Genomic DNA, 26,549 nt, shown 5'->3' on the forward strand with positions numbered 1-26,549 from the left:
AATGGAAGGTGTATGAATCCTATCGGCGTAAGTGGAGCGCGATAGGATCAGGAGGTCTTCCTCTAAGAGCGGTTCTACGAAAGGTAAGGGAAGTAACATTTCGCCTATATTAACACCGGTAGAATTTGCTTCACCTAATCCTGTGTTGTTGCCTGAGGGCCCTAGTTCTGTGTCTGGAGAAGGTAATGCCCTTTCTCTGATTCTAGAGTCGTTACGTACTCTAGAGTCCAAAGTGTTGGCCCTTGAAAACGGCTCGAATAAAGTGTGTGATCGTGCCCCTAGTGTTGTTGGAGGGGCGTCAGATCGGCCCATAATGCCTCTAGGTCTAGACCTCTGTCGGACTCCCAGACCTCAGGGAGTGGGCATGTCGAAAGCCGCAAGAGGGTTACGGGGGCTCCCCACCGATCTGGCGTCCCTTCGGCAGGACCTGTTGCTGCTTCCCAGGCTGCCAAGGAGCGTGCTCAGGCTCGCATCCTTAAGGACTGTTTTTCGTCCTCCGAGGCGCCCTCCCCGCGTAAGGGGTGGAGCGCCCGGAGTGACTCGCGTCCGCTGAAAAGGACTTTTTCCTAGGGAGGACGTTTACGTCCCCTCTCTCCGCTCTCGTTGCGGTCTTCGCCTGCGTCGTATGACGCGTTTCCTCCACAGAAGAGAGGTAGGACGTCGTCCGAGGACGACGCTGAGAAACGCTTCTCTCGCGCCTCGGAGAGGCAGGTTGCTGTTCCTTTGAGAAGGAAGGAGGCGTCCCCCCGCCCCTCGTCTTCTCGCAGGCGCAGCCCTTCACCGCCTCTCGGTTCTTCACCTACGAAGAGCATTCTTGCGTCGCTTCAAGACCAATTGTCGGCCTTGATGGCTCGGAAGACTCGCCCAGCAGCAGTTGAGCCTAAATGAAGGAAGGACGCTAGACTGCCTGTCAAGAGGACGAGGCAGTCTCCTTCTCCGTCTCCTCGTTCGTCTCTGTCTCCACCCGTACGTCAGGACGCCTTTGAGGACGCTCGACAGGACGCCTTGGAGGACGCTTTTGATGACGCTCGGCAGGACGTTTTCGAAGACGCTCGTCGGGATGATGTGCTTGACGCTTTGCCTGCGGAGAAGACTTTCGAGAGCGCTCAGAAGGACGCTTTGAAAGCGAAAACAGGACGCTTGAGCGTGAGAAGTAAGGACGCTCCTCGTGAGAGACTAAGAATAACCTCTCTTGATGCGCAGCGCGGTCAGGACGCTCGTCGTGGTTCGAGCTCTAGAGATCGACAGAAGGTCGGTCGCTTTGAAGAGACTGATTTTAGTCTTCCTCGAAAGCCTTTGTTGAAGGCTAGACCCGTTGGGCGCACGCCCTCTCCAGAGGTTCAATCTCCTTTGCCTCTTCGGGAGGAAGGAGAGTTTAGTAGTCCAGCGGATTCAGTGGAGGAAGAACAGCCGTCAGAGTCGTCAGTCTCCGACTACAAGGTGCTGGTTCGCCTTTTACGTTCCTTGTTTGGCGAGAAGTTCCAGCCTGCAGCTCCTAAGTCTCCTCCCTCTCAGTTTTCGTCTTCGAAGTCGAGCAAGGTTTGGTTTCGGAAGTGGTGGAGATGAAGACTTCCTTGTCCACTAAGAGAGCATTCAAGAAATTGCAAGATTGGATGGAACGTCGGAAGGATCAGGGCAAGTCGACTTTCGCCCTTCCTCCTTCAAGACTCAGTGGGAAAGGCGGCATTTGGTACGAGACCAAGGCGGAAGTAGGAGTTAAGATCCCTTCTTCTTCACAAGGGGACTTTGCTAGTCTGGTGGACGCCCAGAAGAGATCACTGTTATCGTCAGCTAAGATTTCATGGACCCCAACGGAGATCGACCATCACATGAAAGGTCTGTTAAAGACTCTGGAAGTCTTTAACTTCCTAGAATGGTGCCTAGGAGTCCTGGATCTTCAATCTAGGAGTCCTGATTCTTTGAGTCTGGGGGAGCTGTCCAATGTGTTGTCATGCATGGACAAGGCCGTCAGGGATGGTTCGGAAGAGTTAGTGTCTCATTTCGGCACTGCTTTCCTCAAGAAGAGAGCGCTGTTCTGCAATTTTACAGCGAGGTCTGTTTCCGCATCGCAGAAGGCAGAGCTTCTCTTTGCACCTCTTTCGAGCCATCTCTTCCCCCAGGCTATGGTAAGGGACCTGGCAGTGAGCCTACAAGAGAAGGCTACCCCGGATCTCTTAGCCCAGTCTTCAAGACGTCCCGCAGTCCCTACCACGTCGTCGTCTGGACGACCTCCTAGGAAGGTTAAGCCCTTTCGTAGCGCTCCTCCCTCGAGAGCTGCTCCTCGAGGGAGAGGACTTGCAAGAGGAAGAGGTTCCTTCAAACCTAAATCCTCTAAGTGAAAAGAAAGTCCTTCAGATGCCTGTCGGAGCCAGGCTAAAGTTCTTTGCGGGTGCGTGGAGAGAGAGAGATACAGATGCGTGGTCCCTCAAGATAGTGGAACAGGGGTACAAGATCCCCTTTGTGGACCCTCCTCCTCTGTCTACGACTCCCAGAGATCTTTCCCCGTCATATCAAGGGGAGAAACATCAGGTTCTTTTAGATCTTTTGGAACAAATGATCATGAAAAGAGCGGTGGAGCAGGTCTTAGACCTGGGGTCACCAGGATACTACAACAGACTTTCCTGGTACCAAAGCAGTCGTCGGGGTGGCGTCCAGTCTTGGACGTAAGCAGCCTGAATCTTTTCGTGGAAAAGAAAAAATTCAAGATGGAAACACCTCAGTCGGTTCTAGGAGCCTTAAGACCGGGCGACTGGATGGTGTCCTTGGACCTACAGGACGCATACTTTCACGTGCCTATCCACCCTCTTTCAAGAAAGTTTCTGAGGTTTATGCTAAGGGACAAAGTTTGGCAATTCCGAGCCCTTTGTTTCGGTTTAAGCACGGCTCCGATGGTATTTACCATGATCATGAAAAACGTAGCGAGATGGTTACATTCTGCAGGAATAAGAGTGTCCCTGTATCTCGACGATTGGCTGATCAGAGCATCGTCAGAAGAAAGGTGTCTTGAAGGACCTTCACTTCACTTTGGCCTTGGCGAAGTCCCTGGGACTTCTGGTCAACCTCGAAAAGTCGCATCTGACCCCAACACAGTCCATTGTGTATCTGGGGGATTCAGATGGATTCAGTGGCTTTTTCGAGCGTTTCCGTCCCAGGAACGACAGCTGCAAGGCTTAGAGAAAGTCTCGGCATTCCTGGGGAAGGAAGCTTGCTCGGCGAGGGAATGGATGAGTCTGCTGGGAACCATTTCCTCGCTGGAAAAGTTTGTTTCCCTGGGAAGACTACACCTCAGACCTCTCCAGTTTTTCTTAGCAGACGAATGGAGAGTCAGAGAGGATCTGGATGCGACCCTTTTCATCACCAAATCGGTGAAGAACCATCTAAGATGGTGGTTAGATCCTCGGAAGTTTCGAGAGGGGTTGTCCCTAAAGCTTCTGAGCCAGACCCTAGTGTTGTTTTCCGACGCTTCGTGTCGGGATGGGGAGCAACAACTGGGAGGGGAGGAATGGGTCAGGCACCTGGAGGGGGGAACAGGTGTCCTGGCACATCAATGTAAAGGAACTAGTGGCGGTTTTTCTGGCGCTACAGTTCTTCCAACAAAAGGTTGCAGAGAAAGTAGTCCAAGTCAACTCGGACAACACCACAGCCCTTGCGTACCTAAAGAAGCAGGGAGGTACACACTCCCGTCCTCTGTTTTATTTAGCGAGGGAGATTCTGCTGTGGGGCAGATGCGAGACGGATAAGGATCCTGACGAGATTTATCGCAGGAGTCCAGAACGTCAGAGCAGACCTTCTCAGCCGACAAGATCAGATCCTGCCGACGGAATGGACGTTGCACCAGGACGTCTGTCGAGAGCTCTGGAGACTGTGGGGGTGTCCGTTAGTCGGAACCTATTTGCGACGTCGAGAACAAAGAGGTTGCCTCTTTATTGCTCTCCTGTGCTGGATCCAGGAGCAGTCGCGATAGACGCTCTGCTCTGGGACTGGACGAACCTGGACTTATATGCCTTCCCGCCATTCAAGATCATGGGGGAAGTAGTAAGGAAGTTCGCGGCATCGGAGGGGACGAGGTTGACCCTGATCGCCCCGATGTGGCCAGCGAAAGAATGGTTCACAGAGGTAATGTCATTCATCATAGACTTTCCGAGGACATTGCCCTGGAGGAAAGATCTACTCAGACAGCCCCACTTCGCAAGATATCACCGAAACCTCTCCGCTCTGGGTCTGACTGCGTTCAGACTATCGAAAAACTGGCCAGAGCGAGAGGTTTTTCTAAAGCAGCTGCAAAGGCGATCGCCAATGCTAGGAGAACGTCCTCGAGAGCTGTTTACCAGTCGAAGTGGGCTTCCTTCAGGGCATGGTGTAGAAAGGAGGGAATTTCCTCTTCCTCTACCTCTGTGAGCCAGATAGCCGATTTCCTGCTATTTTTAAGAAATGTGCAGAAGCTGGCGGTCCCGACCATCAAGGGATATAAGAGCATGCTGTCGGCAGTCTTCCGACACAGAGGACTAGACCTGTCTGATAACAGGGATCTTCACGATCTCCTGAGATCATTTGAGACATCCAGATACCTCAGGCGAGGCCTCTTCTTGGAACCTGGATTTAGTCCTTAGACTGTTAATGTCGAGTCCTTTCGAACCTCTACATGAAGCGTCTCTTAGGAACTTGACTAAGAAGGCTCTTTTTCCTAACTGCTCTGGCGACGGCGAAGAGAGTTAGCGAAATTCAGGCCATTTGTAAGAGAGTGGGCTTCAAAGGGGACAATGCTGTCTGCTCTTTGAGTCCCACTTTCTTAGCAAAGAATGAAAACCCGTCGAACCCTTGGCCAAGGAGCTTTGAAATCAAGGGTATGACAAGCCTTGTGGGCCAAGAACCTGAGAGAGTCCTGTGCCCTGTCAGGGCTCTAAAGTTTTATGTGCACAAGACTAAAGAAGTACGAGGTCCCTCAGATAATCTCTGGTGTTCGGTTAAACGACCCGATATACCGTTATCCAAGAACGCTTTGGCGTTCTTTCTTTTGAAGGGTACGTCATTAAAGAGGCTCATTCGTCTTCCACACAGATCGATTTGAGCCTCTTGCGAGTGAAAGCTCACGAGGTCAGAGCTGTTGCAACCTCGCTTGCCTTCCAAAGGAACATGTCGATCAAGGACATCCTTGACGCCACCTTTTGGAGGAGCAATTCAGTATTCGCCTCACACTACTTGAGAGATGTGAGAACGATAATACGAGGACTGTTGTTTCTCTTGGGCCATACGTTTCTGCAGACACAGTCTTGGGGGCTGAAGGTAGCTCTCTCCCTATCCCTTAGTTAGGTTAGGTTAGTTTTTAGTTGATGTGTTTTTTGGTTGTGGTGAGGCTTTGGTGAAGACCTCCCATCTTTTAGCTTAGTGTTCAGGGGGTCTTTGTTAGTTGGTCAGGTGGTGGTCAGTTGCTTCGTTGCCCTCATTTGTATGGCTCTATGCTCTTGTCACATTGAGGTCACGTCCCCGTTGACAGAGCATTCAGAGCGCACCAGCACTACAGGTCTCCACCTGGCTGGCAACTCTGATTAAGCACAAGCAGGCTGTAGTGACAGTAATCACAGAGTCTACTTTGCTAACAGGTGAGGAACCAAGGTGTATATCATCTACTTAATTTAAGTTTCCTACAAATCCTATTCTGTCTCTTCCCACCATCCGAAGGTGGGATTCAGCTATATATATATCTGCCAAGTAAGTCTCATGAACAAAATGTTATTGTTATAATACAATTAAGTTTGTTCATACTTACCTGGCAGATATATATAATTAAGTGCCCACCCACCTCCCCTCAGGAGACAGTGGCACTGATAAAATATGAATAGAAAATGGGAATGGTTCCTGATATCCGCCTCCCAGCGGCGGGAATGGGTACTACCACCTGGCCGCCGCCCACTGCGTGTGCCGCGAGTTTGAAATTCTGTCGGACTTCGGAGAATACAGCTATATATATATCTGCCAGGTAAGTATGAACAAACTTAATTGTATTATAACAATAACATATTCTTTTTCATTTTCATGTATTTTTATCATTATGGAACAAGGTTTCCGCTCATACCCGGGAATTGATCCTCATGCCCTTGCGCTTGGTGCCGAGGGCGCAAATGCTCTCGGGCCGAGCTGTGTATTTGGTTAGAGGTGCAGTGGGTGTTGTGCGGGGGCGGGAAGAACGAAGGCCTGCCAAGAAGTTGTCGGAAAGCTCTCCCGCGACTCCCTTGATAACCAATTCTTCGTCTTCTTTCCTGCCCCCCCGCTCAGCTCCTTCCCCTTCGGGTGGGGTCTCGAGGTCCTTCTCCTTCGCCCGATCTGTCGAGCATAGAGGAGGGCGCTCGTTACCCAACGTGCATTTGTATTTGGGGTCTTCCGTTCGTTCGGGGTGGGGCTCGTCCCCCCTCCGCGCGATGGGGAACCCTTCCTGTGTACCCGACTCTTGCTTCTGCTGTGGAGGATGACCTTGGACAGGTATGGGCGTCATTGGGACTGCAGGGCGTGCCGAGTGGCCAGGGGCGGCTCCATTATCTGGCGGGGTCTGGTGCGGTCACCCATGGAGTGATGACCACGACGACTTCCACTTTGTCTACCCCAGGGTACGCCGCCCCTCCTCACCTGGTGTATTCTCCGCATGTGGTGTCTGTGACTCCTTCAGCCGCTGTGCAGGGGCCGATTGTCGCCGTACCGAGGAGGGGCGTGCCGCCACCGCCCGGATTTGCCGTGCTGCTTTACCCGGACTTCCGCTGCCTAAAGAGCTCGCCCCTTGACCTGCTGCCGGTACCCAGGATGTCGCTGGCTGCTGCCCTGTCTCCTGGACTACCTGGGCTACCTGCCGTGCCTGCCGTATTTGCCTCCGATGCTGTGCTGGCTGTTCCTGCCGCTCCTGCTGTTCCTGTACCTGCTGACGTCATCTCTGCCCACGGTGTTGCTGCCCCAGACGTTGGTCTGTCCGGACACGTGCATCCGGGCCCTGTTGCTTCGGCAACAGCAGCCCCGGCTCCACCCTGGATGGCTGACCTCACGTCTGTCCTGAGGAAGCGGACGAAGAAGAAGAGGAAGAGGAGGAAGGTGTCGTCGTCTTCATCGTCTTCGTTGTCTGCAGCCGCCCCTTCCCCTTCGACTACCAAGGCTACCCAGCCGAGGAAGAAGAAGGCTCCCTCTTCCCCTCTTAAGAAGGCTCCTTCGGGAACTTCAGGGCCCGTCCCACCGGGGGGTCCTTCCGCTGGTCCTCCTGCTCCTTCGGGAGTAGGGCCCGTCTCTCCTTCCGCAAGGAAGAAGAAGACGGGGACCAGAGGAGTACCGGCTAACACCGGTACTTCCTCACCTGGTGCTAGAGGTTCTGCCGCTACACCAGGTTCCTTCTCGGCCTCTCGTTTGCAAGAGGTACCGAGTGTACGGTCACCCACTGGTGGCTGTGCAGCCAAGAACCAGATGCCAGAGCTCGCTCGGCGCCAGGTTCACGGCACGGAGCGGAAGGCTGGTGAGAACCGCTCAGGCGACTCTTGCCAGGCCAGCTGTCGCTCTCGTAGCAATCAGCCGGTCACCCGGGTTGACATGACGGTCCCAGACCGGCCACCTGCTGAGGCTGGGAAGGGGTCCCCCCGATCGCTGGCGCCAGTGGTTCGACGCGCCGTGAGGACAAGCACCGGTCTCACCTCGACAGTGGTTTCTGCAGGTCGCCTGACCGCCGCTCCCACAGGGACCGGACGGGGAGGGCAACCAGCAGCAATTCCTCTGACGCACAAGATCGGGGCCGCTGTTCTCGGTCCAGCCGTTCCCCCCAGGGGAACAGCGCGACTAGGCCTGCAGCTCGATCCCAACCACGGGTTGGTGATCGCCTGCAGCCCTCTAAGCACACTGGTTCTGCCAGTGAGCGAGGGGGGAGCGTCAGGTCTTCCTCTTCTGTGCCTTCAACTTCCTCGGGTTACACCGGGAAGGGGGAGACGCAGAGGAGTGATTGTGAGGGGCACGCCCCGCACGATCCCGTCACGACGCCGTACGTACCAGGCACGGTCTTAGGATCGACCAGGTCTTACGTGCAAGTGACAGGAGGAGACCCAGAGGGGTCTGTCGCTGTTCCCCCTCCTGAAGGGGAAGGATCTCGGGAGTTGCTCTTGTTCGAGGGGCTTGACAGTCCTACTCCGCAAGATGCAGTCACTCCGGGGATCCAGAGGAACTTTGCCGAGGTTATTGCGCTGATTCGTCAGCACAACGACCTCGGGGAAGGATTGCCGCTCCCACCATCCGAGCCCACGTCCCGGCTCGAGTCGTTTTGGGGTCCGAAGAAGGAACCCAAACCAACGGTGGGTCTGCCGCGATCGGAGCTAGCTGACTCTGTTGGACTAGGTGGAGTCTCTCGTCTTCGGACAGGAGGGCTCGCTGAGGTCTGGCAGATCGAACAGGCTACTTCCTCCTCCTCTACTGCGACAGCGGCGATTCTACGTGCCATTGTAGGATCCAATGCCGCCCAAACAGGTGAACCCAGAGTTAGCCAGGCTAACTCCGGGTGTCTCTCTGCAGCAGCTCCTGTCAGAGAGCCACTAGGCACTAGGCCTGGAATCCACCACTATGGCGGCTTTCCAGGCCGTCTCCTGGTTAGACCTGTGGCGTGAAGCGGCACTTGGAGCGCTCCCCCCTTCGGTACTCTTGAGAGGTTTTGGCCTTGATGAGGACTGGGATGCGTTGGAGGACGGTATCGGCTCTCTCCTGTCAGGTGTCGATCAGCCCCACCCAGACGACGTTCACGGTGGCGGCAGACCCTTACCTACAGTACGAGTTCGTAACCCTCCTCGGTAAAACGTTTTCTCCTGACGATACGTTTTCCCAGAATTTGAGAGGCCATCGCCGCAGGTTGATGGCTGCTCCTACTCTCTTCTCCAACTGCTAGTTCCGCTGAGAAGGCGAGCGAGTATCCAATTCCTCCCCCATTCCTTCTCTCCTTACGGCTACGAGGGAAAGGGGAGGGATCCTGCAGAGAGTTCTCTGTAGGATCCCACGTTGGGGACTGCGTTACCTGGGGGGGACCTTCGGGTCCTACCTGACGTAAGCCCCCGTCGTTGAGGAAGGATCCTGCCTCATCCTCGATTTCTATGGGAATCGGGAGGACCACCAACCGATGATCGTTTGACGAATTCGGTGGGGGTTTCGCTGAGTGCTTAGAATTCTGCGGAATTTCTAGCACTCTCAGAGTGTTCGAGTTTTTTACGATCTCCAAACACTTAGGCGAAACCACGGTCCAGAGTGGGCTAGACGAGAATCCCCGATAATTGTTACTACGATAATCGGGAACCTCGCCGAATGCTCGAATTCCTGGAATTTCTAGCGTTTGGAAGAAGCACTGCTGCTGAAGGAAGAATATCTCACAGTAGGCGACCAACCCTGGAATAGAGAAGAACGGACGGGAACATCCAGTTTGGCTTGAACTATCGTCTTCAGTATTCTGTTCACCATTGAAGCTTTCCTTCGGGGAAGACTTCTCCTTCACTCTCCTTGACTAGAGAACGAAGGGTGTCGATTTCCAATCCTTATTCTCATTCCTCGAAGGAAAAGAATTTAGGATGGAGGTCGTTGTACAGAAACCTACAAATATACTACGTATATTACCCTCGCGACATGATTCTGTTAAGCAGTTGAATTGTCCAGGGTGTAGGCGCATACCGTAGTTAATTCTACGGGTTGTGACCGAGACGACTAGTATCCTAATTGAACTGCTACTCGGGACTCCCTGCAACCTCCCAGGAGTTACCAGTTTCGATTTTAAGATACTTATGGTATTGTCACGACAACACCAACCTCAGCTTTTGTATTTACCGAAGTCCGTTTCTTTTAAATATAATTGCTCGAGCATATTTTTTTACGCTCGATGGTTCTGGCCGAACGCATTCCTTCGTGGAATGGATTATCTGGCAACTCAGGATGACGAGTGAGCGAGAGCTAACTGTGTATTGGACTGCCTATGGCAGCCCAGTACCAGCTGGTTCTCCGAGATGCACGGTCGGTTTATGTCTCTCTCCCCTACAATGATTGACTACCGAACCATATCTCTGCCCAACAATCACGGACTTAGGTCTCTGATTAACGGGGATTCTCGCATACATGAATGACCATCTACTGCATCGCCTTGGACATTGCGAGAATTTTCAACAGAGATATCTCTTGGACTCTTTCATCTTTCTGTTTACGGCACGGTAACAGAAGTCTGTACTAGTCTCCCGCTGCATCGCACTGCGATAATGCGGAATGATTTCTTCAGACATCTGAGTTTGTCTTCAAAATATCTCCTATTCGTAGGTGTGCAATTGTTCATTGTTCACCCCGAATTAACAGATGCATACGGAAGACATCGCCTGCTCCCCGACCTGCCAGCTCTACTTCCAAATGATCAGCCCATGAGAAGCAGTTCTTCAGGCAGTACTCCCTGTGTTTTCTTTACTGAAAAACGCCCCGCTTTCATTGCAACTATGACTCCTCACCGGACAGCAATGAAATAGCGGTTTAGCGTTTTCAGTCCTTGGTAAGCACAGGTTCAGAATCTTGAGAATCCTTCTCTCGATTCGGCTGTGAAGACATAGGTTGCACTAACCTTCCACCTTCGTCTTCAACGACACATAGTGTTGTTTCTCCCTAGCTGAGATTCAACTACTATGAGAGTGTCTTGCCATCAGGGACCTTGGTCCCTAGAAGGCAATTGACTTTCGCCTGTTGGGCACATGCCTTAAGAGAATCATCACCTAGCTGTCCGGCATCGGTGGCAAACAAATAGACGATTTGTATGGTCTCTCGGCATAACCCTTTAAAGGCGAAGGTCACATGACTTGCTCGGATGCTTGGACAACTTGCCTCACTACCTAACGCAGTCAGTCGGCAGCTGTCAGAGCGCCCGAGTCAGTTACGATCTACGCTGTGGACTTAGTTCGGTTGTTCCAGATCAATCATTACTTCGTCCTAATAGCTTGTCCTAGTACCCATACCATTGACACCCACCATGGAGTATCGGTGTCCTATCCACTACCGAGAAGAAGAAACTTCGCTGCAATGGGATAGGAGAATGCAAGACATTTCGCTGCAGACTTCGCTGCAGACGGATAGACCAGTATGGGTACTGGACATCACCGAAGTCGAGAAGACGGATAGGTCATAGCGACTTTTCCCTTCTTTTCCTCTCAGGGAGCTGCATGACTTTTCCTGCGAAGTCAAGCATCCAGGGGATGGGGATCTGTGAGGCTCGATTTCGTACCGAACTTCATAGCGAAGACTCAGAACCCTTCGGTCCCTGCCGATTAGTTCGAGTCCTTCACAATCCCCTCCCTAATGGATTTCACTGCCTTCGATGCGAAGGAGATGCTGCTTTGTCCTGTGAGGGCGCAACGGCACTGTCTGAAGAAAACTTGACACCTCAGGTCTGAGTGTTGATGCCTCTTCGTTAGCACCGGGATGACCAAGAAAGAAGTATACAGGAACACACTTTCTTTTTGACTGCGTGAGGTGATCAGGAGGGCATACGAGGCTGATGGTAGCGACGACATCCGTACACTTCGTCCGAGAGCCCACAAAGTCAGAGATATTGGTTCTTCCCTCGCGTTCCGCAAGAACTTCTCCGTGGTGTAGGTACTGAAGGCAGGGGTCTGGTCCAACCAGACCACATGCACCTCCTTCGACCTTTAGGATATAGCCCACAGGTCCTTGGACACTGGTACCTTAGGACCCGTGGTGGCGGCTCAACACGTTGTGTAGCTAACCCAGACCCTAGTAGGCCGAACAGCATCAATTCCTGGTGTGACTGTAGAATGGATGAGTGATTGAGTGTGTGTAACTGGCTCCTCTTTCCCATCTTTTTCTCCCCTCTACCTGTGGGCAGAGGGACACGGTCGTCACCCTGCTGGAAGGGTGAGATGCAGGTAAGCTACTCGACCGAGCCCCATCCTATCCCTTTCACTAGGGATAGGAGTGAATATCCACCACTTCCCCCAACAAGGGGGGGGAGAGTGGAAGCCAACAAGAGACAAACTCATAACTTCATGTTGCCCCTTGCAAACAGGAACAAGTTCTTGCTTGCTAGTTTTAAGAGATATGCTTGCCTCTCTCTTATTACTTGAGTATAGAGGTCTGACCATTGATCCTGCGGTGCACACCCCGATCAATCGGACAGAGGCTAGGATCCCTCCCTCGCTCTAACGACCAGGGAGGCAATCCAAGGTTGGGCGAACACCAGTCTGTTCACAAAAGACTCAGATTCCTCCCACCAAGAAGTGAGTCTTCCTATTGTAAAAGGACCGAAAGGTTTGTATCCCGTGTTGGAACAAATGACAATTTGTCCAAAATTGCATTTTTCCTAACTATACAAACCTGAGGTCCTTTTACACATAGTCCCACCTCATGTCACCCCTCACTCTGCGTTTTTTGCCTGGGCCTAAAGCAAAAGTGATTCTTCACCTCCCAGTCGCGCGGCGACTGTCGGACAAGCAGTTAACTACCGAACTCCCTTGTTCGAAGCTTACGACCGTCCAGCTGCCGCTAGTTACCTTCCTATTGTAAAAGGACCTCAGGTTTGTATAGTTAGGAAAAATGCAATTTTGGACAAATTGTCATTTTTTTATTGAAATTAATATTTTTATACATTCAACTTCCCTGCCAGATATATACTTAGCTATAGACTCCGTCGTCTCTGACAGAATTTCAAATTTCGCGGCACACGCTACAGGTAGGTCAGGTGATCTACCGCCCTGCCCTGGGTGGCAGGACTAGGAACCATCCCCGTTTTCTAATCAGAATTCTTCTGTCGCCGGACCATCAACATTGTTGTTGGTTTCCTCTCGATTGGTTTTTCTTTTTTCACTGCAATTGATCTTCTTGACCGACTTTTGGTGACGTATCTGGATTGTTGGATTGGCATAGTAACGCTTTTGTGGACTGTTTTGTGGACTTGATTTTGGATTTTTTCTTTAAATATGTCTGACTCTGGTATGGTTGTGAGACATTGTGTGAATGTAGGCTGTAAGGTGAGGTTGCCGAAAGCTTCGGTAGACCCTCACACGGTATGCAAGAGGTGCAGGGAGTATGAATGTTCTTTTACTAATACTTGTAAAGAATGTGAGAACTTGAGTGAGAACGAATGGAAGAATCTAACTAATTATTTAAAAAGTTAGAAAGAGAAAGAGTGAGGAAGGCTTCTCATAGAAGTTTAAGTAGTTCTAGATCTGAACTAATTCCAAGCTTGGGATCTTCCCCAAGGGTAAGTATTGCTACCTTCTCCTTCCATTGCAGCCCCTTCTCCTATTGCAGAACCTGTAGATCCAGCAAAGAAAGAACTTGCAGATCTAAAAGCAGCCTTCAAAGTGATGGAAAACAAAATGGCTGCCATACAAGGTAAGGCTAGTGATTTGTCAGTGGACAGTGATATGAGTGTCCCCAGTGTAGTGGAGGGGGCATCTGGTCGGCTCAGCAACGCTCCTAGGTCTAGACCTCTTCCAAGCTCACATGCCCAGAGGAGGAAGGGAATGTCGAAAGCCGAAAGGAGGTTGTGGAGAATCCCCACCGATCAGGTGTCCCTTCGGCGGTTTCTGTGACACCCCAGACTGCCAAGGACCGCTATTGTAAAAGCGTCCTAAGTAAGTGTTTCTCGTCGTCGGGATCTTCATCACCGAGACGTGATTGGAGAGATTCCGATCGATCTCGGCCTCTCAAGAGGAGTTGGAGGGCGCCGACTATTGACTCGAGCCCTGAAAACTTCCCTGAGGAGTCTCCATCGGGAGTTAAGAAGGCAAGAAGAGCCATTCTTTCAACCAGAGTGAGAAGGAGGCAGGAGGTGGAGGCTATGGACTCCTCCCCTCCTCCTTCCCCTCCTCCCGAAGAGGATAAAGAGGAGGCTACTAAGAGGTTCATGATGGCGATGCAGGAACAGATTTCGTCGTTTGTAGGAGTCCTGTCAAAGGAGCCTCCTAGAAGGAAAGACACTTCCCTTCCTATTAAAAGATCCTCCAGACGTATGGAGGTATCTACCTCCAGGATCGATACTCCTACCCGAGAGGTGAGGTTTCCGGTACGAACCTGGATGAAACAATCAGACGTCTGGCACCGGCCAGGAGTGAGGAGTCACTCAGGAGGCAGGAGCCAAGAGCCATGAGTAGGAGTCAACCAGGAGGCAAGAGCCCAGAGCCAAGAGTGTGGAGGCATCCAGGCAAGAGGCAAGAGCCAGGAGGCAAGAGCCAGGAGGCAAGAGGCAGGAGCCAAGAGGCAGGAGCCAGGAGCCAGGAGGCAGGAGTCAGGAGGCAGGAGCCAGGAGTCCGGAGTCAGGAGGCAGGAGTCCGGAGTCAGGAGGCAGGAGTCAGGAGTCAGGAGGCAGGAGTCAGGAGGCAGGAGTCAGGAGCCAGGAGGCAGGAGTCAGGAGGCAAGAGTCAAGAGCCAGGAGTCAAGAGTCGGGGACTCGTTCCTGGAGGTTATGACTCTTCGCCAAATAGGAGCTCCTCTCCTTCAGAACATAGGAGGTCTTGGAAGGACTCTCCCTCAAAACGTGAACTTTCTCCTTCGTCTGATCGAGGGTTAGACGAGTTGTCTGACGACGAACCTCCTGCTAATGAGGGACTTTCTAGTTACAAAGTCTTGGCCTCATTACTCCTACAAGAGTTTGGAGATTCTCTTAGTCCTGCGGCTCCTCCTTCTCCTCGTTCGCTCTTTTCGAGCTCAGCTACGGCTAAATCGTCGGCCTTCTTGAAAATGAAGCCTGCGATATCAATGAAGAAGGCGCTCCATTCTTTAGATTCTTGGATGGACAAGAAGAAGGAGTTAGGAAAGACGGTATTCTGCATGCCTCCTTCCAGATTGCATGGGAAGAGAGGTATTTGGTATGGGACAGGAGAGACTATGGTCTTTCTCTACCTGCCTCTGCAGATGCCGACTTTACCAATTTAGTGGAGGCCTCTAGACGTCACTCCTTAGGATCGGTCAGAGCGACGTGGAGCACTTCAGAGTTGAACCACTTTCTAAAGGGACTTTTTGTCACTTTAGAGGTGTTCAACTTTCTGGATTGGTCACTCGGAGTTCTGGCCAACAAATCTAAGGATCCGGAGTTTCTGAAGAACCCAGAAATTCTCCATAGCGTCCTGTCCTGCATGGACAAGGCAGTACAGGACGGTTCGGGTGAAGTGGCTTCACTTTTTGGTGCTGGTCTCCTGAAAAAGAGATCAGTGTATGGTTCCCTTTTATCGAAAGGAGTTTCTCCGAGCCAGAGGACTGCCTTACTGTTCGCCCCTCTATCAGATCATCTGTTTCCTTCTCAGTTAGTCAAGGATATATCTCGCTCACTAACTGAGAGGCGACACAAGACCTACTTACGCAAACGTCCCAAAGAAAAGGACGAACCGGTAGTGGCGACGGTTAAGAAGGAATCTCGTCCTACTCAGCAGCCCTTTCGTGGAGGTGCAGCGGCTCGTCCCCCTGCCAGAAAGAAGAGCTCTGAAAAGAGAGGAAGGTCTTCATTTAGGCCCTTCAAGAAATCTAAGTGACTTGTTGCTCCTCCAAGCACCAGTGGGCGCCAGACTCCTGAACTTTGCAGGAGTATGGGCACAAAGGGGAGCCGACCTTTGGTCAGTGTCGGTTCTGAAGAAGGGATATGTAATCCCCTTCGACGACAGCCCGCCCCTAACATCTACGCCTCGGGAACTGTCAGCGAAGTACAGAGACCCGTTAATGCGAAAGACTCTCCTTCAAATGGTGGAGCAAATGTGGGGAAAAGAGGCCATCGAACTTGTGCAGGATCCACACTCCCCGGGATTTTACAATCGCCTTTTTCTAGTACCAAAGGCATCGGGGGGGTGGAGGCCAGTTCTGGACGTAAAGCGCGTCTGAATCGCTTCGTACAGAAAAAAGAAGTTTGTTTCGTATGGAAACGTCCGCCTCTGTAATGTCGGCGCTTCGCCCAGGAGATTGGATGGTCTCTCTGGACTGCAAGACGCCTATTTCCACGTTCCCATTCACCATTTGTCAAAGAAATATCTTCGCTTTGTGATAGGAGACAAGATCTTTCAGTTCAGGGCTCTGTGCTTCGGACTGTCTACAGCCCCACAAGTATTCACCAACCTGATGGCGAATGTAGCAAGATGGCTTCACCTAGAGGGGATAAACATCTCCCTCTACTTGGACGACTGGCTGATCAGGGTCAAGTCGAAGAGTCAGTGCTTGGAGGACTTAGAAGTAACAAGGAATATGATAGATTTGCTAGGGTTGCTCGTCAACCTCGAGAAGTCACAACTGATCCCAGCCAGAACTTGGTCTATCTGGGGATTCAGATGGATTCTCGGGGTTTTCGGGTATATTCCTTCGCGAGAAAGAATCGCTCGAGGTTTGTCGAGAATCTCGAGCTTCTTAGAAAGAAAGAACAGCTCAGCGAGGGATTACCTGAGCCTTCTAGGGACCCTGTCCTCATTGGAAAAGTTCTTCTCGCTAGGGAGACTTCACCTCCGCCCTCTTCAGTTTTTCCTCAAAGAGGTGTGGAGTTGGAAGACGGGTCAACTCTCGGACGTCTTCCAACTTCCACAAGAAGTAAAAGATCATATGAAGTGGTGGATCCCTCAGCTTCAAAAGAACGAAGGCGTATCGCTTGCCCTGCAGAACCCAGACCAAGTGTTGTTTACCGACGCTTCGGAGTCGGGATGGGGAGCGACGCTGGGAGCAAGGGAGGTGTCAGGCACCTGGACAAAGGAACAGGTGTCCTGGCACATCAATTGCAAGGAACTTGTGGCCATACACCTAGCCTTAAAGTTCTTCGAACAGATAGTCAGAGACGGGGTGATACAGATAAACTCAGACAACACCACGGCTCTGGCTTACATACGCAAGCAAGGAGGCACGCACTCTTTCTCCCTCTATCAGTTGACAAGACACCTGTTAACCTGGACGGAAGAAAGAGGCATAACTCTCCTCACAAGGTTTGTGCAAGGGATCAAGAATGTGAGAGCGGACAGACTGAGCAGGAGAAACCAGGTCCTTCCCACAGAATGGACTCTTCACGAAGAAGTGTGTCGAAGTCTTTGGTCCCTGTGGGGGAGACCTCACATAGACCTGTTTGCGACGTTCCTCTCCAAAAGAATAGAGACCTTTTGCTCTCTAGTAGAAGATCCGAGAGCCTTCGCAATAGACGCGTTTCTCATGGATTGGTCGGGTGTGGACGCTTACGCCTTTCCCCCGTTCAAAATCCTGGGGGAAGTGCTCAGGAAGTTCGTAGCTTCGAAGAGCACGAAGTTGATACTCATAGCCCCATTTTGGCCAGCCCAGGAATGGTTCACGGAGGTACTGGAGTGGATAGTGGACTTCCCCAGATTGCTTCCAAACAGACACGATCTACTCAGACAACAACCCCACTTCGAGAGGTTTCATCCCACAACCTTCCCAGGTCTCGCTCTGACTGCCTTTCGACTATCGAAAGACTTGTCAGAGCGAGAGGCTTTTCTCGCAAGGCTGCGGGCTCTATCGCTAGAGCCCGCAGAGCTTCGACGAGAAGAGTATACCAGTCGAAGTGGGAAGTCTTTAGGAGGTGGTGTAAGGGTCAGAAGCTGTCCTCCTCCAGTACCTCTATAGTGAATATTGCCGATTTCCTCCTCTTTCTGAGAGAGGAATCACACCTATCTGTCTCGACAATAAAAGGATACCGAAGCATGCTGTCTTCAGTATTCAGGAATCGAGGCCTGGACATTGCTAACGACAAGGATCTACACGATCTAATTAGATCTTTTGAGACTTCGAAAGCAGCTACTCCTAGAACACCTAGTTGGAATCTAGACGTGGTCCTGAAATTCCTCTCATCGGATAAATTCGAACCTTTACATCTCGCGTCCTTCCGCGACGTCACTAGGAAATGCTTGTTCCTGGTGGCTCTCGCTACAGCACCAAGAGGACGAGCGAATTACACGCTCTGGATTCCACGGTGGGGTTCAAAGGAGATGCTGCTATCTGTTCTTCCAGACAATGTTTCTGGCAAAGAACGAAAACCCATCAAAGCCTTGGCCCAGAAGTTTTGAGGTAAAAGGCCTATCTAACCTGGTAGGCAGAGAGATAGAGAGATCTCTCTGTCCAGTGAGAGCTCTTAAATACTATTTAGAGAGGAAGAGGCAGATGGGAGCTTGTCAACAAGGTCTTTGGTGTGCAGTGAAGAACCCCAAACGACTCATGTCCAAGAACGCCTTGGCTTTCTTTGTGAGAAGCGTTATTACGGACGCTCACAAGAACTGCTCGGAGGAATCCTTCGGTCTTCTAAAGGTCAAGACGCATGAAGTAAGAGCAGTAAGCAACGTCTTTGGCGTTCCAAAAGAATATGTCTCTGAAGAATATCATTGAGACTACATATTGGAGGTGCAATTCAGTGTTTGCATCTCATTATCTGAAGGACGTGAGAGTGACCTATGAGAAGTGCTTCTCGCTAGGTCCTTTTGTATCAGCAGATACAGTACTGGGTCTTGGAGCAAAGACTGATCCTTAATTTTGTGTTTTTATCGTACATAAACCCTCTTGTCATATATGCTGTTGGTTTCTAGTAGCAAGCTCACTACTGTCGCACGGGAGCAGAGTGTCATTGCTGGTAGGGGATCAAGGGTATGTATGACTAGTAGGGGAGTACAAAATTTTTTTTTGTATATTTTGTAATGAAAGTGTAATTATGTTTCGAGTTTTTTGGTTGGTTTGAGGAGTTCGGGGATAACTCCTTACAATCTTAGAACTAACATGGATGTTAGGATCAGGTGATCGGGATCGGTTTTGTGCTCCTTGAACAAGGTGTATTGTCATGTTAGTGGAATAGCACCCAATGACAAAGGCCTTTAGGCTCTGCCGAGTAAGTGGATAAGACCCCATTGGCAGACCCACAAGAACTCTTTAGCCATAGATCATTATCTCGCTGAGGCTCTTGAGGCTAAGCAGACTCCAAGGCAGTAGCCGCGAAGTCTTCAGCCTAATAAGGTAGGAACCAAGGTTTATAAATACCTACAACATATGTTGTTTACCCTGTCGTAATTTAAGTAGTTAGCTGTCTCTTACCCACCACCAATGGGTGCTAATCAGCTAAGTATATATCTGGCAGGGAAGTTGAATGTATAAAAATGATATTGTCATGTTACAATAAAGTTTTATACATACTTACCTGACAGATATATACTTAGCTATAGACTCCGTCGTCTCCGACAGAATTTCAAATTTCGCGGCACACGCTACAGGTAGGTCAGGTGATCTACCGCCCTGCCCTGGGTGGCAGGACTAGGAACCATCCCCGTTTTCTAATCAGAATTCTTCTCTTCCACCTGTCTCCTGCGGGGAGGCTGGGTGGGCTATTAATCGTATATATCTGTCAGGTAAGTATGTATAAAACTTTATTGTAACATGACAATATCATTTTAGTACAGTATTGCTAAACATGTGGTTGGATGTGACCCTTTTTGTGAAACTTATTTCTTAAGAAAGAAATATTTACTTTTTATTTTTTCAGGAGTGGGTATTCTGGTGTTGCTACATTTTGCTTAAAGGAAGCTACTCCAGTTTATGCTCAGGAAGGTCTTTCAGGTAATAGTACATAGATGCTGGTATTTTGAGCTTATCTTCCTATCCCACACACAAAGTCAAAGTTCTTCTGTTTTTGTAGTAGCCATACTTTGGCACATCATGCATGCCAGGCTGTACAAGTGTTACAAGAGTCATACTTCCCTGTTCACATAGTATATGACCAGGGAGCTGATAATGCAGGACAGCAACATCAGCAATGTTCATTAGAAAATATTTCTCACCTATGTAGTGTGGCTTCAGGTAAAAGGTGGTTTGTATTTGTAAGAAAAAATTGCAAATGATGGATATTTTGTATTTTCCTAATAATATAAACCTGAAGTGTGAGTATAATCCCACCACTGAGCAACCCTGTTAAAGGAAAAAGTGATCCTGTAGTTGAGTTATTCTCCCATCCCTTACTTTTCTGCCACTAGTTAACTACCTTGTTACCAAGTTCAACAACCAACTTTCGTCATATGTAATCCTTATAAAGGACATGAATTTGTATATCTAGAAAAAATTACAATGATCTTACTCTATACTCAAAGAGCTTTTAAGCAATCTTGTTATTTTGATAGTAAATTTTAATTCATCAGCTAATGTTTTTTACAGGTTTATATGGAGGAAATTTACTGGATAAAGGGGGGACTCCTGAATCACTTGCTGGGCATTGGACTGAGGAAGAATTAAGAAATTTGGACAGTGAAGGACGAGCCATTATCACGCAGCATTCCATAAAGGTATTAAATGTTAAATTGGTTGGAGTGACAGATTTTTACCGAAAAAGAATTCCTTCTATGAATGGAACCCCTTTTACAGTTTTTGTGTTGATATGAGGCAAAGTCTAATTGGGAAATGCTTTAATATAATTATTAAGATGCACCCTGGGGGTTTGTGCAGTCAGTTCACCTCACTTTGTGCATTATAGTAATTGTTAAAGGTGCTTGTAGCTTTCCTTCAACCCCTAGCTGCACTCACAAACCAGATAGGAGGTTGAGGAGTCATTGCTCCACTGCTCATGATCATGACTGGGAACTCTATGTTTGTAAGTGGGTTGCAGCTTACCAGTCAATTGAGAAAATAAACTCCACCAGTCAATTGAGAAAATAAACTCCCAGCTAAGGAAGAAGACTCTTACATGAAAGGCAATGCTTGTTCACCTATTGGAACAAATGATATTTTTAAGATGCATGATTTGTATTTTTTGTTGGTATGCAAGCCATAGCATTTGATCCTATTTCCAACTCCCACCATTCCACTGTCCATGATGCCAATTGAAGGAAAAAGTAGTTTGTTGGTCATTTAGTGTGTTTCTCCTCAAACTCATTTTTTAACCATCATTTAACTTCATTACAAAATTTCTATGGCCAAATCCAGCTGGCATTGAAGAATATGCCTAAGTAAAAAAGGCTCTGGTTTGCATACATAGGAAAAATGCAATTTGCCCTGAACATTTTCTGTGTATTTTACTAATGCTTATTCAACTAAATTTTTTATAAGAAAAATTACTACTGATGTAATAACGTGATTGGATAAAATTTACATCTTGTTAGTCCATATTATGTAATGAAATTGGAAAACATGTCTGAGTGATTTTTATTTTAATTCAGGGTAACAGCAGTATGTTCTCAGCTGTAGCGGTAATAAATGTTTATTGTCCAAGAGTGGATCCCGAAAAGCCAGAACGAAGAGCGTATAAGTTACGCTTTTATGAATTGTTAAGACAGCGAGCAGCAGCTATTTATTCAACGGGTTGCCATGTTATTATAGTTGGCGATATAAATACATCTCACAAGAGGATTGATCACTGTGATCCAGATGATATTGAGGTAGAGTTGTGTTCATGCATAATACTACTAGCCTCTCTTATTTTACCTATATTGTGCTACCCACTATATTGAATGTTTTCAAGTATAATTCAATAGAGTAAGTCCCCTGAAGATGCATCCACACTACAGTAAAACACTTCTTAAACACATGCTCAAAACGTACCACAGGATATTACAAACTGGTTGAAAACAAGTTGACAACTGTAAGTAGAGAGCAAATCTTTGGGTAATGCAGGATAACCGTATGAAACATGGGTTATTGCTACCAGTATGTCACTGAAGTTTTTAAGCTGTATGGGATGTCTTTGCAATAAGTGGCTGGTGTGTGTTTATGATTCATGTTTTACTGCAGTGTGAACACACCCTTACATGTTGCTGTAGCCATTGTGATCCAGGAGGTATTGTTATACCTTTGTGGATAATATTCTTGTGATAGTCATTTTGATTAGGATATGCATTTCTTATTAAATATATTAGATACTGAGAGAGAAGTAGCATTAATGCAAGTGAAGAACCACTGTCTTTAAAACATTTCACTTTTTCTCTTGCTGGGCAAATTATTATTGATAAACGTATTTTTTTTATCAGTTCATTTTTGTTCTTTCAGGTTATTTATGACTAAAATAAATTATTAGTTCTTTTGACTAACTTGGCATAAAGTGCTGTGTGCTAGTTTTTTGTCAAAGTTAGTAATGCTTGTTGTTCATGGTCCAAAGTATAGTTTACAATTTATGTATCATGTTGTATTTGCAGATTTTGGTAACTGGAAATAGTTATGTAATATTACCTTGACTGTTTTTTATTTATTTCTGTTTTGTTTAATAATGTTGTGATAAATGTATCGAGTTATAATCAATGTGTACATTGTGTTCATCAGTTTTATATTATAGAGCTTTAACCCCTTTCCTTGGGATGAGCTTTTTGTTCTTTTTATGAAACCACAGAAGTTAATCAAATTTGAAGATTTTACCAACTTTTCCTTAAAAGAGAATTTGAAGGAGGCAGTTGTTGATCCTTGATGTGGGATAACAGCAAATTAGAGAATCTGTCCATGGGACCTTTAAAGCACAACAGATATTCCACGACGTAATTTGACAAATTCTTACTCTTGGATACAAAGGCAGAGATACAGGAGCCTTACAAATGTAATGTAGAACACAGGAGCTTGAAAGATTGGAACTTGAAACAGGGTACTAGAAGCACTAAAGCCAGAGACTCAGGAACCTGTGACATCAGTTTCTGTCTGAGTATTTTGCTTTTTTAGTTCTTTAAAAATTTATTTATAAGGTGAAGTTGCTTCATTTCTCATTTCCTTGACTTTCAAGCCATACATTATCAACAGGCCAATGTTGTAAAATTAGGCTATGAAAGCATTGAACTCACACAATACTTCTGTGATATTTTATAAAGTAGACTTATTTTTTGGTACTGATTCTTCTTGCATGGCATCTGTTAGGGTTAGCTCCATCACTCACTTTCTTTAACTCAGTAGGAATGGTATAGATTAATTCTTGTATTTCCTGTAGTTCTATATCTTGAAAAATCCTTCTTCACCCGCTCTCTTTGCCTTAGTCTTTCTTGTTATTTCTGTGATAGGCTCTGTGATGAATTTATTGTTGAAGATTTTCCAGCATGAGGTTGTCATAGCCTGTAGATTTGTTATGGATTTTTCCGTTATATTTATTGGATCAGTAGTTATAAAACTTTCTGTGTCTTCATTTTGTTTTCTTTAGAGATCATCTTTTATAGCCAGAACAATTCTCTCCATAGAGTATTGAGTGTATTAAGCCCTGAACATCCTTATACCCTCTGGTCTAGAGTTTGTATGAGAGATACTGTGTTGGGTGGCAAGTTGACTGACACCTGCTGTGTTGAATTCATAGTATTCTGGGTAGCAAAGGGCGAATCTTCAATGGCAAGAAATCTTATCATTTTTTGTGAATAGTGTTATGGTGTTTTGGTAGTTCATATCTTCTTGTTATTCTTCCAAAAGACTGGGAGTTGGGGTCTATCTTTTCACTTCAAGGTTCTGGGATTAGAAGATAAATCAAGGCTACCTTGATCATAAACTTGCTAGTGTTATCAGAAAATATTAATGTCAAACCTTTTCTGTCTTAAAACTTGGTACTTGATGCTCCTCTTGACTAAGAAATGTCTTATTTGGCTTTTTTTTTTTTTTTAGATCAGAGTGGTTTCATTGTCTCTGAAGGCCTACTTCAGAAAGCTGTCCATTTTTCCTTATAAATTTCTTTATGGTTTTTAGAAACTCCCAAGCTGCCTTTTGGCTGGCAGAACCTGCTTCTCATGTAATCTCTACATTTTTTAGTCCAAACTATTTCATGAATTAACCAACCAATCTTTGTGGGCTTTGAATTCTATAGAGCTAGATCCTTCCCTTCTGCGGGCTATATGGATTCATATAAAGATGTGGCCTTTCCTTTGCTAATCATATTAAAGTACTTTTGGATGCCTTTTTTATAGTAATCCTGCACCCACAGAAAAATGGCATTTTTCACATATGAGAAAGATTTTGTTCTTGATGAAGTGTTTTTGCTCTTCCTGGTGAAGCTTTAGGAACAACTGTACAGTTAACACTGATTCCATAATGGCAGGCATCCTCAGTACATTTGTCCATGGTATGTAGAGGGTCAACCAACTTAAACTTTTATTGCAAGATCTTCACTTTCTTTTGCCTCTTGGTAACACTTTTATCAGCACCAGAACTTCTGTGCTTTTGGGTCGTGATTGAATTGAAGAAGAAAACGTTTTGGTGCTGGTAATGCTATCTTCAAGAGTTCTTATGGCTTCACATGCCTGTGACTATCATCTAGGGACACACAAGAAGTCCCCACCTAAATAGCTATTCAGGCTAATGCAAATTAATAACTTTGGATGGATGATTTTGAAAATGTGCAGTAAGGCAAATGTAAAGTGTTAGTTTTGTTCTAAAAGAAATATATTTTGTTTTAAAAATCATATATTTTAAGGTAGTAGGGATATCATAAATTGCCAATACGCCTAAGTTTTTAAAAAGTTTTGTTTGGGTTTTATATATTACTGTATATAAATATAAAAATTGTAGCAAATCCTTCCTTGGTATCTAAGACATTGCACTTCAACTTGAATTGTTATTAGGCAGACCAATGCATTTATTTTAATTATATTGATACTAAATTTAATTACCATTTGTGGAATCCAAGCATGGATTTGTGTAATTATTACATTATTTTTGTTTGAAAAGTTATTAAATATGGTAAACCAAGGTAATTCAATAAACCATCTGTTTTTTTAAGTAAAGACATCTTCTTCATATATTTTCAGGACTTTGAGCTCCGTCTTGATAGGCGTTATTTGGACAAGTTCCTCATTCCCATACATAAAGAAGAAAATACCAAGAGCACTGACGATGAAAGAAATTCAGCAAATGAGACAAGCAATACCTTGTTCAAAAAGGCACAGCAGCCACAAGGCCCTAAGATTTCTGACTCTGAATTTGTTACAGAGCAAAATGGCATTCCACTAGATGATAGTGCATATGGGGAGGATGTCCATGCTGATGAATATCTCCTTGAGTCTGCCAGTGATTTTCATGTAGTTGATACTTTTCGTTACTTTTATCCTAATAAACGGGATGCATTCACTTGTTGGAATACCTTTACTAATGCCAGGTCCTCTAATTATGGAACAAGGATTGACTACATATTTTGTGATGAAAGTTTATTGCCTTTTGTTGAAGAAAGTGCTATATTGCAAGATGTAATGGGTAGTGATCACTGTCCAGTAGTACTAAGAGTCAAAGGAGAAGTAATTAATTCATCTAAACTTCCAGATCTGTGCACAAAGTTCTTTCCAGAATTTAAAGGTAACCAACAGAAGTTGTCATCTTATTTTGAGTCTGTAGCTACAATTCCTGCTATAAAAGCTGATGACCGAGTCAGCCAGCTCTCTTGTGGGAACAAGAGAAAGATTAGCGAGTCCAAAAGTAAACCCACATCAAACAAAAAGCAAAGTAAGCTGAATTCCTATTTCACTGTAAAGCCTAAGGATGCAGAAGAAAGCAAAGTGGTATCCAAGGATGAGGCTAAATTAAAGGAAAATAAGTCATGCTTTCAAAATGCAATCAATAGAAGTGTCTCATCTTACAGCAGGATTGAACATTGTTTGAAACCCAGTGACAAGGAGTCTCTTGAGAGAGTAAACAAAATTTGTGATGACTCCATATCAATCCAAAATGAACAAGAAAAAGGCAACAACTCACTAGAAAAAAGATCACCTCAAAAATCAGGGTGGGGATTTATGATGAAGGGACCCAAAAACCCACCACCTGTGCCCTGGTCACCAGGAGCCAACTGTTGTACGAACAGTCAAAAAGAAGGGACCAAATATGAACAAACAGTTTTATGCATGTGCCAGAGGAGCAGGGCGAGAGGGAGATCCTAATGCTCAGTGTAATTTCTTCCAGTGGGTGGGAAAAAAATAGTACATAGTCACCAAATTATCTTGGGAAATCTCAAAGTTGGATGCCTGTATTAATTTGGATACAATTTTTACTAATTAATAAAATGCAGTTTATCACTTTAGCATGGCAGCTGTGAAATCATTGTCAAGAAAATTCAAGGAGACAAGTTCAGGTAAACTTGGCCATTACAAATATTTTCTTACTGTGTAAGAAGTGTAGTATGGAATGAAATGCCTTGCTTCAAAACCAGTCAGTTTGGTGGATGTGTGAATTCAAATACCTATTATGTATATAAACTGTGTATGTCTCAAACAATCATTTATGCATTATGTATTGTTATTTTTATCATAAGAATACATTGTCAGATAGTGTACTAGATCACTGAGTTGAAATATAAAACTTAAAGAACAAGCCTAATTTGAGAAAGTGGTGTATGTTCTGTTAATGCAATGATTGTATGTAATTAACTAGTATTTTGATAGGGTATTGACTGAGAGCATGCATTAAAGCAGTGTAGTATTTAGTTTATAATATTGGTGGTTCAAGACAATTAGAATACATACCCGGAAGTGATGAACACAGGTATCATAAAGAAGAAAGTAAAAATTATATTGTATCTTCTTCTTCCTAGCTTAAAACCCATTTTTATATGGGGTTGCCATTACGATGAGTCGTCTCCATCGATTTCTGTCTTGTGCCTCGTTCTCATTTATACCTTTCAATTCCATATCTTC

At 46.7% G+C, this 26,549-nt stretch overlaps 2 protein-coding genes across 5 annotated transcripts in view; one reads left to right on the plus strand and one right to left on the minus strand.

Annotated features, from left to right (window-relative positions):
* The window catches only part of LOC135226350 (DNA-(apurinic or apyrimidinic site) endonuclease 2-like), a 37,055-nt gene extending 10,522 nt beyond the window's left edge, over positions 1-26,533 (plus strand). Inside the window, 5 exon segments of the mRNA XM_064265787.1 lie at positions 19,475-19,548; positions 20,140-20,267; positions 21,138-21,356; positions 24,678-25,679; positions 25,681-26,533. Coding sequence (XP_064121857.1) covers positions 19,475-19,548; positions 20,140-20,267; positions 21,138-21,356; positions 24,678-25,679; positions 25,681-25,836 — 1,579 coding nt within the window. The 3' untranslated portion in view covers positions 25,837-26,533.
* The window catches only part of LOC135226352 (uncharacterized), a 111,504-nt gene that overhangs the window by 23,790 nt on the left and 61,165 nt on the right, over positions 1-26,549 (minus strand). The gene's annotated exons all lie outside the window — the stretch shown is intronic.

Source organism: Macrobrachium nipponense, chromosome 14 (assembly GCF_015104395.2).
Source record: "Macrobrachium nipponense isolate FS-2020 chromosome 14, ASM1510439v2, whole genome shotgun sequence".
Classification (NCBI taxonomy): Eukaryota; Metazoa; Arthropoda; class Malacostraca; order Decapoda; family Palaemonidae; genus Macrobrachium; species Macrobrachium nipponense.